The sequence below is a fragment of the Colobus angolensis genome, unplaced genomic scaffold, assembly GCF_000951035.1.
Source record: "Colobus angolensis palliatus isolate OR3802 unplaced genomic scaffold, Cang.pa_1.0 Scaffold306, whole genome shotgun sequence".
NCBI classification, from domain to species: domain Eukaryota; kingdom Metazoa; phylum Chordata; class Mammalia; order Primates; family Cercopithecidae; genus Colobus; species Colobus angolensis.
In genome coordinates this window covers 2264267-2278155 of record NW_012116333.1, presented here as the reverse complement: position 1 = coordinate 2278155, position 13889 = coordinate 2264267, and the positions used below count along the sequence as shown (strand labels likewise).

Here is a 13889-nt window from a genome sequence, read left to right as displayed (position 1 = left end):
GAATGCAAACCAGTGTTAGGAGGGGTCAGGCACCACAGGGAAGAGGAGGGAGGGGAGCAGAGGAAAGCAGAGAGGCCGCTGGCGAGGCATGAGGACAGCAGCCGGAGCTCATCTGCACAACGCGCCTGTATCCTGAGAGGCTGTCCAGCCTGGCCTGGGTCCTGGGAACCTTCAGGATGAGTTCTCTCCAGAGGTGAGTGAGGCTGTCACTGAGACTGCAGAATGATATCTGGTATTAAACCAGGAAGCTCTTCAGGACCCTTGGCCTGCCTCTCCCACATTTTTGGCAGCCCTGAGAGCTATCTGGCTCTCAGTTGAGCTGCCCCTAAACATCTCTGACTCCCAGTGGGGCCATAGTGGTAATTTTCCTTCCTACCCTTGGCTTAGGTCAAACCACATCCCAGGTCAAAGTACTGGTGGGGATGACATAGCCATTCATCTGTGCTCCCAGCATCCATGCTAACACGAACCACAGCAAATATCCTTTGCCCCTTGGCTGTATGTCTGACTGGTCTCTCTCCCTTGCAGACCATACAAAGGCACAGACCTGAGTTGCTGGGTATACCCTGCCCAGGACAAAGGAGTGCACTGAATTCTGAAGCAATTGCTCAGTCACACAGCACAAACAACTTCCTGAAAGCCAGAGCTCGTTCCGTTTGCAAGACTCAGGCTGGAGACAGAAAGTGTAGCGGGTGCATCTTAAAATTCCCAGGCCAGGCCTTGAGTAGTAAGAAGCAATCTTGGAGAGCTGGTAAGAGACTCACTCAAAAGGCAGAGAAGGGACCCACGTGTGATGTGGGACCCACCTCCCGGGCACCTGGAGAAACAGAGGTATGCCTCCAGCAGTCCTGAGATGAGGCCCCTTGGAGAGTTATGAGGGGTGTGCAGGAGGCTTTCCCAGAAAGATCTCAGAGTGACCCCTCCTCCTGGAGAAGCAGAAGAGAGGAGGGGAAAGGGAGGATAATAAACTTGTCCAAATATTTATTCCCAAAGAGAACAATTTGTACACTGGAGATAACTGAAATGCCTTGAGCTAATCATATGAAGCTTTTCATCATCTGGACACATGGGAGTTTGAGAAATAAAGTTGATTTCAGTTATAGACAGTTACATTTCTGAACATCTGGGGCATGCAGTCATCTTAAATTGTGTATACAACCACAACCATTCTGATAAGATGCCAGGACTGAGAAACGAAGGCCTCCCAAGCACGTCAGCCCTCAAGAAGCCTGTGTGCCAACCACAGGCCCAGAGAGCCAAGGGCTGCAAGGGCCCCAAGGGCTGCAAGGGCCCCTGCCCCAAGGCGGTCCTGCCAGCCCCAGCCCAAGGTGGTAGGGAGTGGGTGAGGAAATTGTTTCAGCTTCTCCCATTCCAGCTCCCAGTGTGGTCCCCATGGCCCAGTCTATAATGCAGCCCATGGAGCCTCTGTGCCCCACTTCCTGGGGAAGTCGAGAGAGGCCCAGTAGTCACAGAGGCCCAGAGGGAATTCTCTAGTCTACGGTCAGTGGCAGTCCAGCATGTGCAGCCCTAAGAGCTTGGACTTGTGCTGGGCAGCAGGGAAGCCTGCCCAACTGAGACACAGCCTGAGCGCCTTGGTTAGGTCCCTGAACAGCTAGACTTTGAGGTTGCAAACTCAGGCTCTCTGCAGCCCCTTCTCAGAACAACCCTCCCAGGCCCTCTCCTTTAAGCCACGTCGTGGTAGGATGGATCAAACACAAAATGCAGCTTTGGTTCTGAATGCTTCTGCCAGGATGCTGTAATACAAACCTGCTGCTGGCTGAGGTCCTTTGTCCATTACTAATGCCTCTATATGGATCTCAGCTGAGCTGCCCCTACACGTCTCTGACTCCCAGCAAGGCCATAGAGACAATTCTCCTTCCTACCCTTAGCTTAGGTCTAGCAGCATCCCAGGTCAAGGTACTGGTGGGGATGACATGGCCTCTCCTCTGTGCTCCCATCATCCCATGTTTGTGGGAACCACAGAAAATATTCTCCATACCTTAGCTGCATGTCTGGCTGGTCTCTCTCCCCTGCAGACCCTGCAAGGCCCAGGCCTTTGCTCATGGCTCTCTGTCCTCTGTATCTTCCCCTGAGCTCGGGGCATGTTTGCTAAGTGACTGTCATGCTCTCTGGCCTGCCAAGCATTTCCCTATTCATTTTTTAATTGGATCCTCATAAGGAAACCTTACACTGAGCATGGCTTATTTTTATTCCCATATCAAAAATGAGGAAACTGCATTCCAGAGAGGTGAGAATTTTCCAAGGTCATGTGGTCCTTAAAAGAGGTGGAACTTAGTTTCAAATCCAGGTCCTCCAACTCTAACACCCACGCTCTTTCAACAGCGCCTTTTCTCCCTGGAGACAGAAATGCTCCCTAGCTTTTACCGAGCTCTCCAACTGGCTCCCTGCTTTGTGGGGAGCACAGTTTGCTCTGTGCTGACTGTTTCTGCAACTCAGGACTCTGAAACACAGATGACATATGAAAGAATGCTCTGAAAAGTGGTAACGAGCTTTTAGGAGAAAGGATAGTCATTTTCTTTCTGCTTATAGAAACTGAGTAACCATCTAGGGCATGGATCCTCAGATAGACCCAAAGTCTCAGAAAAGCTAAATTATGTACATTATTGAGTCCCCTGATTGACCTCCAAATTGAGGTCTATTATATGTAGTATTATTCATACAGCTGTGATTGGGAGTCTCCGACAGTACTACACCCTATATGTTCTACAAAATGAATCGAAGTTCAGGCAGCCAAGGGTACCGGATAGAAGGGGCAGCTGATCCACACCCTTTGGGTAGAGCCATTGCCATAGTTCAGAGGCTGCCATTCACATTTCTGCAGCATAACAGCCAGCAGGATCTGCAAAAACTGTCCAAGTGTGCATAGGATCACTGTCAATATTCTGACTTGATAAATCACAATGAGATAAATGGTAGTTATGATACTGGTTGACCTGCTCTTTGATAGTAGAAGTGGATTTCAGGATAAAACACACTTCAATTTGGCTCACATTTGAAGTTACCTGACTATTGCCAGAATTATACCTGGAATTTATACCCAGAACCATTCACTAGATTGTAAACCCTCTACCAGATTTTGTCCACATCTAATTCACTCTTTCCATCTACGGAGTCAGCCATAGTGCTAAGCATAAGATAGATTTTCAATAAATATTTGTTGAACTGAATAAAACAGAAATGACTATTTAAAACTGCTCACTGATGGGGAAGAATTATCTGATTTAAAATACTCTATTACAAAGAGCCAGTTGGATGACTTGGGTTCCCACCAAGTTAATCAAATTCTCTGCCTTGTGAGCTTAATTGCCCTTGTCACGGGTAGAACCGTGTCCCACAAAAGAGATATGTTGAAATCCTAACCCCCAGTACCTCAGACTGTGACTGTATTTGAAAAGAGCCTATTTATAGAGGTAATCAAGTTAAAATGAAGGGTGGGTCCAAATCCAACCTGACTGCTGTCTTTATAAAAAGGGAAAATTTGGACACAGAGACAGACACACAGAGGGAAGATGATGTGAAGACACAGGGACACGATGACCAGGTGCCTGAAGCAATGCATCTCCAAACCAAGGGATGCAAACGATTTTCTGCAAACACAAGAAGCTGAAAGAGGCAAGTAAGGAGGCTTCCCTAGAGCAGTCAGAGGAAGCATGGCCTTGCCTTGTTTCATACTGCCAGCCTCTAGGACTATGAAACAACACATTTCTGTTTTGTTTTGTTTTTTTAAGCCACCCAGTTTTTGACTGCCCTGGCAAATGAATACAACCACCCAAATCAGCTAAGAAACGGACCTACTACAAGCAAAAGCCAACCTTCTCAGAAGGCTGTTCATTTCTGAGGAAATTTCCAAAGTGCAAAGTCCAGTCACTGTCGAGGAGTCTGCAGTGTTCTTGAGTCTGATTTAGGATATTTTTATGCTACATCGGAGAGGCTCTTTCAAGGTCTAATGTGCAACCGACTCCATTTCATAGCAGTCTTTTACAGAAGCATTGCAGGTTTGACTTAGCTTTATTTTTACCAAGCTTATTTATGTATCTTCTTTAATCTCCATGGTCAAAATAAGACTTAATCCCCATTGATCTGGCATGATCTAATAGTCTGTCTCAGAACTGCATCTCCAGGAGTGCTAGTAGTTTCTTAGGGCAGTAGACAAGACCCCGGAGAGAAAGCACTGTCTGAATAACAAATGCTTCTTTGAGGTATGGTGACTAAAACTACCTGGGCACTTCCCCAGTGTAATTCCAGGGTAGTGATTTGTTCTCATTCTACTCCTGCTTGCATTCTGGAAAAGTACATTTTCAGACATGAGAAGTCTCCCTTGTCTGTCATTGCAAATCAAGTGAGTACATAAAATCTGACCACTGGATTTCTGTTAAAAGTGCAGATATAGTGAATTTGATCATGATTAGATGCACCTCATAAACACAATTTACCTAATCAATAAGATCTTATCTAACACTAAGTCTATGTAAACCAGAGGTGAAGAGCATAGCAGTGGATTATGTGAGTCATCACAGGGGCACGCTGGGCATACGGAGAGAGTAGAAAGCTTTCATCAGCTCTCAGAGAGGCACGGCTGCAGGCCTATTGTCCATATTGATCAGTATCAATAAAACATGAGCAATAAGATGGGATGAGGATGCCAAGTATTAATTATGCTTCTCCTGCCTTGGAGAAGCACAAAAGACTCACAGCAATCGGTGAACATTTGGTATGAATAAAATATGGAAATTAGCAGACAGAAAAATGCCAAGCACTTTAAAGCATTTTGATCTAAATCAACCAAGGTGGGCTGACATCTACTCTTCCGCACTCCTTCAACTCTTGCTGCCTGACATAGGCTGGAAGTGATAGGACAACTGCAAGTTAAAGTTCTTGGTTATTGGCAGATAAGACTTGGACTCCTCTGTCAGTAGCCTAAAACAGTGGCTCTCAAAGTGTGGTCCCAGACCAGCGATAGAATCAGCATCAGCTAGGAACTTACTAAGCCTCAGGCCTTGCCCCAGACCTTCTGAATTAGAAACTAGGGTGGGGTAGGACCCAGGGATCTGTGTGCTAACAAGCCCTCCAGGTAATGCTGGTGCCAGCTAGTTTGAGAGCCACTGGGCTAAGAGGTCATCTTGTCATTATCTGAAACTGGGTCAACTGGAAAAGGCAAGGCCTATCACTGCACGAAGAGATCTTCATCCAAATATCTTTGAAGACAGTGATCAAGTGAAAACATACACTTGACAATTGGACGTTTGGCAAAAGTTCAGTCAATTTGATTTTTGAATGGCCTTACTTCATAAACACAGGAGAATTACACAATAAGGGCTGACCGTACCCAAATAGACCAATTGCACTAGATCCTAAAGAACTCGGCATTTCCTGCCAAAGGCCTCTGGTATTTGTCGGTGTAAAAATGACTTCAAGTTTCTTCCCAAGTCTCACCCATTCTGCAAGACTCAGATCTTGGTCCCTTCCTCAGGTAGCTCTTCCCCACCACTCCAGTCCCAGGCCATCCCTCCAATTCTGAACCCTGAAGAGCCCTCTCATAACACATATTTTGTCCCAGGATCATAGTGTGCGGCCAACAGTTTCCAAAAGAAACTGTGCATGCTGCTAATTGCATTAAGTCCCTCAGAAGAGGGGGGCAGTGCCTGTTTTCTTATGCAGAATGAGCAACCAACATGTTGTTGAATGAGTAAGTTGATGGCGACTGAATTCAGCCACGCAAATAACTGAAGGACTGATCCCTGAGTCCTGACATTCCACATTAGGGGAGACCCGAGGAGCTGCCACATTGGTATCCAGTCCCGATCACTGCTTAGGGGAACCGTGGCCATGGATGGCTTATGCCTGCAGGTTCTTCTATTTTATCTCATGGCTCAGTTTTAGGCCCAAACCTAAGCCCACTGTAAGAAAAAGGTGAGAAGGGGAACAGTAGGGGAGGCTGGTAAGGATGAATGGGGCTCAGGGAAGAATCTGCTGGGAGAAGTGGATAACTCACTTGGATAAGCAGTGACGGGTACAATAGACATCACCCGTGGGAGACAGTGTGAAGTTTTCGCAGATGTAGAAGTGTCGGTGGCCAAAGAGCAGGACCCCTTCTGACACCAGGTGGCCCTGCACAATCACCAGGGAGAACTTCTGCGTCACCTGGAAGGAGAGAGTGCCAGAGTCAGGTGGTGCACATGAAACATGCCCATGATTCTTGGTGGAAACAGGAGGGCAGTGACCAGCCACCCACAGGGCACTTGGAGGTGAGAGCAGTGCCTTGTATGAATGGCAGTCCTGCTGCCCCAGAGCTGTACTACTCTTCACAGCCTACGTGGCACTACCACATCCCACCTGGGCTGGTGTTTATTCTACCCAAGCCCACCCCTGCTCCCACCAAGCTGTGTGGGTGAGTGTTTACTGCTATATTCAGCACATCGAAGTCCTTTCTCTCACTTTAAGGCCCTCTACAAACATGCAAAGCATCCCACAGTTAACCGTGAGGAAAGTTCACCAGATAGAAGACATCCCTCAGTTACAGGGGAGAGGGAGCTTGTTCAGGGACCAGTTGGTACATGGTTGAGCCACGACTAGAATTCAAATGTGCCTAGAACCACAAGCACAAGACAGGTACTGCCATCTCTGCAAGGCCAAGGAAACATGTGCAGAAGATGCACAGTGCTCTGCCCAGATCCCTCCTCTTGGACTGAGGTGAGCATTTCCCCTGTTGCTGGAAATGTTGGCAGTTCTCCAGAGTTGCCTTAGCTGAACACAGCCCCTGGCCCAAGTCACATCCTCTTCCCAGGGGCAGTCTGTACCCAACAACTGGACAATGTGGAGTAGGAAGGCTTAGCCCCTCTGGCTCAATTCAAGAAAACTCTAAACAACCATCCCAAACCTATAGCTGCTCTGGAATCAGCTGAAGTCTTTGCTGAGACTACATTGTGGTTGTACTTCTCCATCGGCCCAGTCTTGCAATCCTCATTCCCAATCAACTTTCTCTATGCAGAACCTGACCTATGACAATGTCTTGGTATGACCCAGAGTTCTGCATGTAGTAAGGACCAAGTGGGTCCTTACATAGTAAACCCTAAAAGAACGAGTGAGTGAATCAATAAATTCTAGAACATGAGAGCCTAAAGGGACCAAGAATAAGGCCAAGGCCAGCATTTTCTCATGGTAATTTTGTGCTAATTTCAGTTATACAAAAGCAGAATAGATATGCTTGGGAGAAAAAATACAAAAGAGGTTCCAGGAGATAAGACTCTCACTAAAGATCAGCTACCTACTAAGTGACACAGCCTGGGACTGAAGCAAAGCTCCCTGCTCACCTTTGGGAGCAATGACAAGGCCACAGTGGTGACACCTGGAGAGCAGACCCGGAAGACCAGTTCTCCAACTCTTGCACCAAATGGGATTAGTGAAAGCCACAGCCAAGGGCAGAAAGCAAAGGTTCACTGAGGGTTTTGTTCCAAGATAAGTATTAATCACTATGATCCAGGACAAGTCAGGGCTGAGTTGTTTTTCCTAAGCTAGGACCAGCCGAGAACCTCTGTTTCTGTAACCAAGGTTGGTGTAGGTAGCTGGCTTTCTTGGTCTATCCCGAATCTACTTTGTCAGGGGAGCTAGCCCTCCAGCCACCTTCCAGGCCAGGGTCCAAAGTGGACTCATTTCCAATTTCATTCATTTATCCAGGTGGTCATCTATTCAGCAGTTACAGATTCAGCCTCTGTTCCATGGCAGGCACTGAACCAGGCTTTGGGAATAAGGTGGACAAGATATACAAGAATCCTACCCTCATAGGGCTTAAAATCCAGTAGTGGGATTTTAACCAACAAACTACTACAACCTGTGATACATGCTAAGAGAGAAAAACCAGAGTGATCACGACAAAGGCAGGGAGAAACTTGGCGAGAACACTTTTCTGTTCTTGGACATTATTCTTGGCAAGGACACAGACCCTGAAACTTGAAGGATAGAAACATGTAAGTTCTGGAAAAGCTTGGAGAAGAACATTTCAAGGAACGGGGACATCCAGTTAAGGGTCTAGAGGCAGGAAGGGCTGATTTGGAGAACAGAAAAGTGGTCAGTATGGCTGAGATGAAGTTGGAAAGTAGGAGTACCTCCATCATAGATGGTCTTAGGTACCTTAGCATGACTATTGGGTTTTATTGTTGTTGCAACAGAAAGTTGCGAGAGAGCTTGTTTCTAAAAGATGACACTGACTGCTGGGTGGAGATAGCATTAGAAAGGGTCAAAACTGAAAGGAGGGTGCCCTGTCATGTTGCTATTTCAGTGGTCTGGGATAGATGGCAGAATGCGGAAGGAAGGAAGTGGGTGTATCTAAACAAGAAGATGGAGAATTGACAGGAGCTGCTACTGGACTAACTGGAAAGAAAAAGAAGAAAAAGAAAAGAAAAGAGAAGAGAAGAAAAGAGAAGAGAAGGATGGAAGGAAGGAAGGAAGGAAGGATGGAAGGGAGGGAGGAAGGAAGGGAAGAAAGAAGGAAGGGAAGGAAGGAAAGGGGGAGAGGGGGAGGGGAGGGGAGGAGAGGGATGATGGATTAAGGATAAATGATAAATGTCTATTTTGGGACTTGAGTAACTGTGTGGCATTCCCAGGTTCTCTAGTAGTCTTCCCCAGGGGCAGCCACCATTATCACTTTATCGTATATTTGTACAAAGAGATTGCTTGAAAACATTAGCATGTTTATACAGATTCTTTTTTATACAAAGAATATACTTATATGCTTACTGCTCTGCATCTAGACTTTTCTCTTAACAATTCATCTTAGATAATTTTCCAAATCATTTACTATAGAGCTGTCTAAGTCTTATCAATAGTTGCGGACAATTCCCTTGAATGGATATACTACAGTTTATTTGACCGGTCAGTCCTCTTTTGATCCAGGTTGCTTTAAAATGTTTTGACATAACAGGCAATGCTACAATTACCATCCTTGTAGGTAAGTCATTTTGAATACACAAGTAAATCTGAAGCATACATTTCTATAAGAATTGCAGGTCAAGGGTGTGGGCATTTTAAATTTAGGTAGCCATTGCTAGATTACCCTAGCAAGGTGACACTAATTTACACTCCCACCAGGACTATTAGGAAGATTATGTCAGGCTGCTTAAACTTTTTCTCCTGCTGTAACTTTTCCCAGATGAGACTCAGAGACCCCATCCTCAGGTTCACATGATGAGATGATGTGGCTCTGCAGTGCCAGTCCTGGCCTATGTGCCTCCAAATCCTCTCTCCTCCCTGTGACACCAGGCCCCCACCACAGCCTCCATGGTGCCTGCACCAGGGTCTCAGAGCTGATGCCTATGATCTGGTGCTTCCCTTTGGGAAGACTTAAGTATCAACCAGAATAAGCCAAACCACAAGAAAAATGTCTGGTGAGACCGGGGTTAATAGCTTAAACATTGATTCTGCTAGAAAAAAAAATGGCATTTTAAAAACTAGAAAATGAACCCAAGTGAACTATTACCTGCTTTTCCATTTAAATTAGCCCTAGGAGGGCTCCATCCCTAAGTTTACTCATGATTAAGAAATCCCTTATGCCATGATTCTATTGATCACTTTAAAGAGTAGAACTTTTGCCTCATAAGTAGAGCTTTTTTAAGATCAGCTGAATGATATATTAGCACTCTTGATGGGTAAAATAACTAAGAAAGTAGCCACAACTAGCTCTGTGTATGATGACAAACAGGTTGTCCAGAAATCAACAAAACGCTGGAGCTAAAGTTAGAGGGTATCTTAGTTCATTTTCTGCTGCGATAACAGAATACCCCAGACTGGGTAATTTATAAACAGAAATGTTTATTTGGCTATTGGTTCTGGTGGCTAGGAAGTCCCAGAGCATGGCACTGGCATCTGGTGAGGGTCACCCCATGGTGGAAGGGCGGAAGCTGGAAGTGAGCATGCAAGACAGAGAGAGAAATGGGGGCAAACTTATCCTTTTTATCAGGATCCCATCCCATAATAACAAACCCATTCCTGCAATAATGGCATTAATCTATTCATGGGGTCGTGCTCTCATGGCCTAATCACTTCTTAAAGACCCCATCTCTTAATACTGTTACAATGGCAATTAAGTTTCCAACACAAGAATTTTGGGGGACATTCAAACCATAGCAGGAGACAACAATCTACTGGGACATTCAGTGGTAGCACACACCAGCACATTCTTCTAAAGTCAGGCCTCAGTGGTGCATCTATAAAGGGCAAGGTCAACTGGATGCTTCCTAAAGGTTTCTCTATCATTAGCAGTCTGCAACTTAGTGAACTGCCCTGATTTTATAGGTAGGAAAACTGAGTCCAGAGAAGTGACTGAAGGTACCCAGTAACAGAGCTGTCAATATATGCATTCCCTTATTTTTATGTGTACGGTGAGTGAGTCTGCTGCAACGAAAGCTTTAGCCCTGCTCCCATTTATCATCTGCCCTCTTCCTACATCTCTGCTTGCCTCAACCTTGTTCTGAATACATTCTAATAGTGTTAGCATATGGAATGAATATTCTTATTTTTTAGAAAAACACAGGTTGCTGAGAAAAAGTCAAGTATCAAAAGGCAAAAGGCTACATAAATTACATTCTTTTGGCCACTTATGAGCTCTGGTATCTACTTTTTCATTCTTAAACGTGTTTAGATGGAGAATTCAGCCATACTAATAATCAAAGAAATGTATATTAAAATAATAAGGAGATGCTATCTATCTATTTATACATATACATATATGTAGAGAGAAATATCATCTCCTTATTGTTTTATATTTTATATATATACACATATATATTAATTTGGGAAATATGGAAAGGAGTGTAATGATGCATGGATCTTTTTATGTAAGTACATCTCAGGTTGAGATGAGGAGCAGGGATGCCCCCTGCCTGCCTGCATGTGTCACTTCCACAGAGAGCCTGCAGACAGCCACACCTCCCATCTTTGCAGACTCAGAGGAGACCAGGTGGAAATGGCAAAACCTTTGCTCTTGTTTGGTTGCACCAGCGAAATGTGAAACATATTACAAGTCCCAAGGACTGTTCAAAGCACAATACTCACCATAACCTGTGTTCACTAAGGACTGCTCATTGGCAACTGATTAAAATTGGAGCATATTTTTAGTGAGGATAGCTCTGAATATTGTAAAACTTGGACTCATGGATTTGGGCATTTATTTGAAAAGTTAGTCTGTATGAGAATCACCTGCACAGCTTGATAAAATTCATATTTCCAGGCTACATCTCCAGAAGTTTCAATTCAACAGGTGCAGAGTAGGGCCCTAGAATGTGAATTTTAATAAGCAACCCAGAAGATTCTGATGCAGATGATCTGAAGCCCATATACTAAGAAATTGACTGTTGGGCACCAGCTAGGCTAAGAAAAAAAAAAGATTTCATCTGGTGCCAGCATATTGCCCATAATTCACTCATTTACTTGTTCATTCATTTATTTAACAGGTACATATTAAATGTTTAGCATATGCCCCACACCCTGGGAGGCACAAAGGAAAATAAAACATGCCTTTAAGATGTTTACAACGTAACAGGAAAGAGAGAGAGCAGGATATCAGCTCTCCCAGCACAGGGTGGGAGGAAAAGCACAGGTGCTCTGGGAGCACACAGGAGTATGCCTCACTCAGACTGAGATGGAAGAGGGGGCAGCGGTGACACCAGAGAAGCGATTCCTGAGGAGGTGACTCCAAGGCTGGGAGTTACAAAGACTAAAACATGGGAGAAGCATTCCAAGGCACAAAGTCTTGAACCAGTTGGACATTTTGGAGATTATAGGTAGCTCTGTATAATTAAAAAGTCAGAAGCGTGTCTATGTGTATGTGTGCACGTGCACACATGTGTATGCATATGTGTGCATGCATCAGATGTGCATGTGTGTGTGTGCATGTGACTATGCACACATGCACGTGTATGTGCATGTGGTTGCACATGTAAGTCTGTGCATACATGTGTGTGTGTTCATGTGCATGTGTAAGGATAAGGGAAGTTAGTCCAGGGAAACCACAAGGTCAGCTCTGGAATGGCCTTGTATATGAAGAATGTTAACCAGCATCTCAGAAATATTAAGTAGGAATGACATGTGTTGTTTGCATTTCAGAAAGTCATGGAGATTCAGGAATACAGGAAGTTACTGCATAGAAAGGTTAACACCCACCCTCACCTTCTACAAACAGCCTCAGCTAAAGATACCTGGGAGGAGCTTATAGAAGATGCCACTCTTTGCAGTCCAGAGGAAAATATCTCTTCCTTCAAACGGATCATTTCTACCAAGGTCAAACTCATATTTTATATTGAGTTTACATGAAAAAAAATCAGATGTTTAATTTTTCATGTAATCAAAGAACAATAACAAAAGCAAACCCTTACTTGAGGACTGACTCTGGACTGGTTCTGGAAGCTGTACAAGGGACATCCCCAGCCACGTGGTAACTGACATGGTCCCACAATTATTATGCATTAAATCAGTCACTCCTCAAGTCAAACAGAGCTGTTTGCAGAGAAATGTGTTTGTGGTCCTGGGAATCATTAATCAATGATGCAGAGGTGGCACAGAATAATTGAATGATTACCATCCCAGGTATTGCTGGAGGCAACCAGAACTCCAACGTTCACACAAAGAAATGAGTTAAGCTTCTGCCACTCTAGCCTCGGCACCACCAGCATCCCCCAGGGCCAGGACAGTGCCTGCAGCTCCAGAGGCTTCTGCCAGAGGCATGCCTACCAGACGCCTGGAAAGCAGTCATGCCCTGGAAAGTCTGTGCCATGTGTCTAGCAAAGGCCATATAAGCAAGCACTTCTGAGATGATGGGGGGAGCAGGAGTGGGGACTGTGCTGTAGGAGCATGCACACAGTCCTGCCATGCCCCTATTGTGGGTATGTTTCACTTAGAAATTTAGAAAAAGCACAAGGTCCACAAAGTCTCACAGTGACATCTGAATTACGGGAAGTCCCAGCTTACAAGACCAACACTTGCTACAAAATGCCTCAACACAGGCTAATCGTACCAGCCTGGGGAATGTAGAGAGTAACATACACACACACATCCCTTGCACAAACTTTCTGTATATTTGCTTGAACATGTTCATGGGTCAACAATCAGTGCGCCCATCCTCCTTTCCTTGGCTTCAAGTTCCTGTCCTTGACACAAAACCATAGTGGTCCAGGGATAAGGCCACAGTGGACCAGGGGCTAAGGCACATGCAGGAGGGCAGGTAGGTACCTGTTTGGCATGTTGCATCCCAGGCAGAGATGCCATGTTGGTGAGAGACCTGAAGGCCTGCCTGCACCAGCTTTAACTGGAACAGTTATAGAGAAAGCACATGGGGCCTGGAGCCACAACTCCAAGCCCAATAAGAGCCGGCTGCTGAGGGATAGGGTGCTGGAAAGCTTATATAACTTGTCCAACACAGTGAGCTGGGAAGCAGTAGAGAGGGGACAAAAACACATGAACTGAGAGTAAGAGAGATCTGAGGTCAACTCCTAGCAACTCCAATGAGTAACCACCCTGGGCTCTGTTTTTGCCATCTTTATAATGGAAAGAATAAAGCCCCCTGATACGGTCTGGATGTTTTGTTCCAAATCTCATGTGGCCTTAAGTGTTGGAAGTGTGAGCTAGTGGGAGGTGTTTGAATGATGGAGGCCGATCCCTCGTGAATGTCTTGGTGCTGTCCCCGCTGTGATGAATGAGTTCTCTGAGAGTTCAGCTGAGATCTGGTTATTTGAAAGAGCCTGGCCCCTCCTCCCTCTCTCTCTTGCTGCCTCTCTCACTATGTGATGCGCTGGTTCTCATTTACCTTCCACCATTATTGGAATCTTCCTGAGGCCTCACCAGAAGCAGATGCCAGCACCATGTTTTCTGTACAGCCTGCG

The 13889-nt window shown here is 45.3% G+C and overlaps 1 protein-coding gene across 1 annotated transcript in view; it reads right to left on the bottom strand.

Annotated features, from left to right (window-relative positions):
- WDFY4 (WDFY family member 4) overlaps positions 1-13889 on the bottom strand; it is a 312399-nt gene that overhangs the window by 85990 nt on the left and 212520 nt on the right. Inside the window, exon 44 of the mRNA XM_011950358.1 lies at positions 6014-6162. Coding sequence (XP_011805748.1) covers positions 6014-6162 — 149 coding nt within the window. The remainder of the gene's footprint in view (positions 1-6013; positions 6163-13889) is intronic.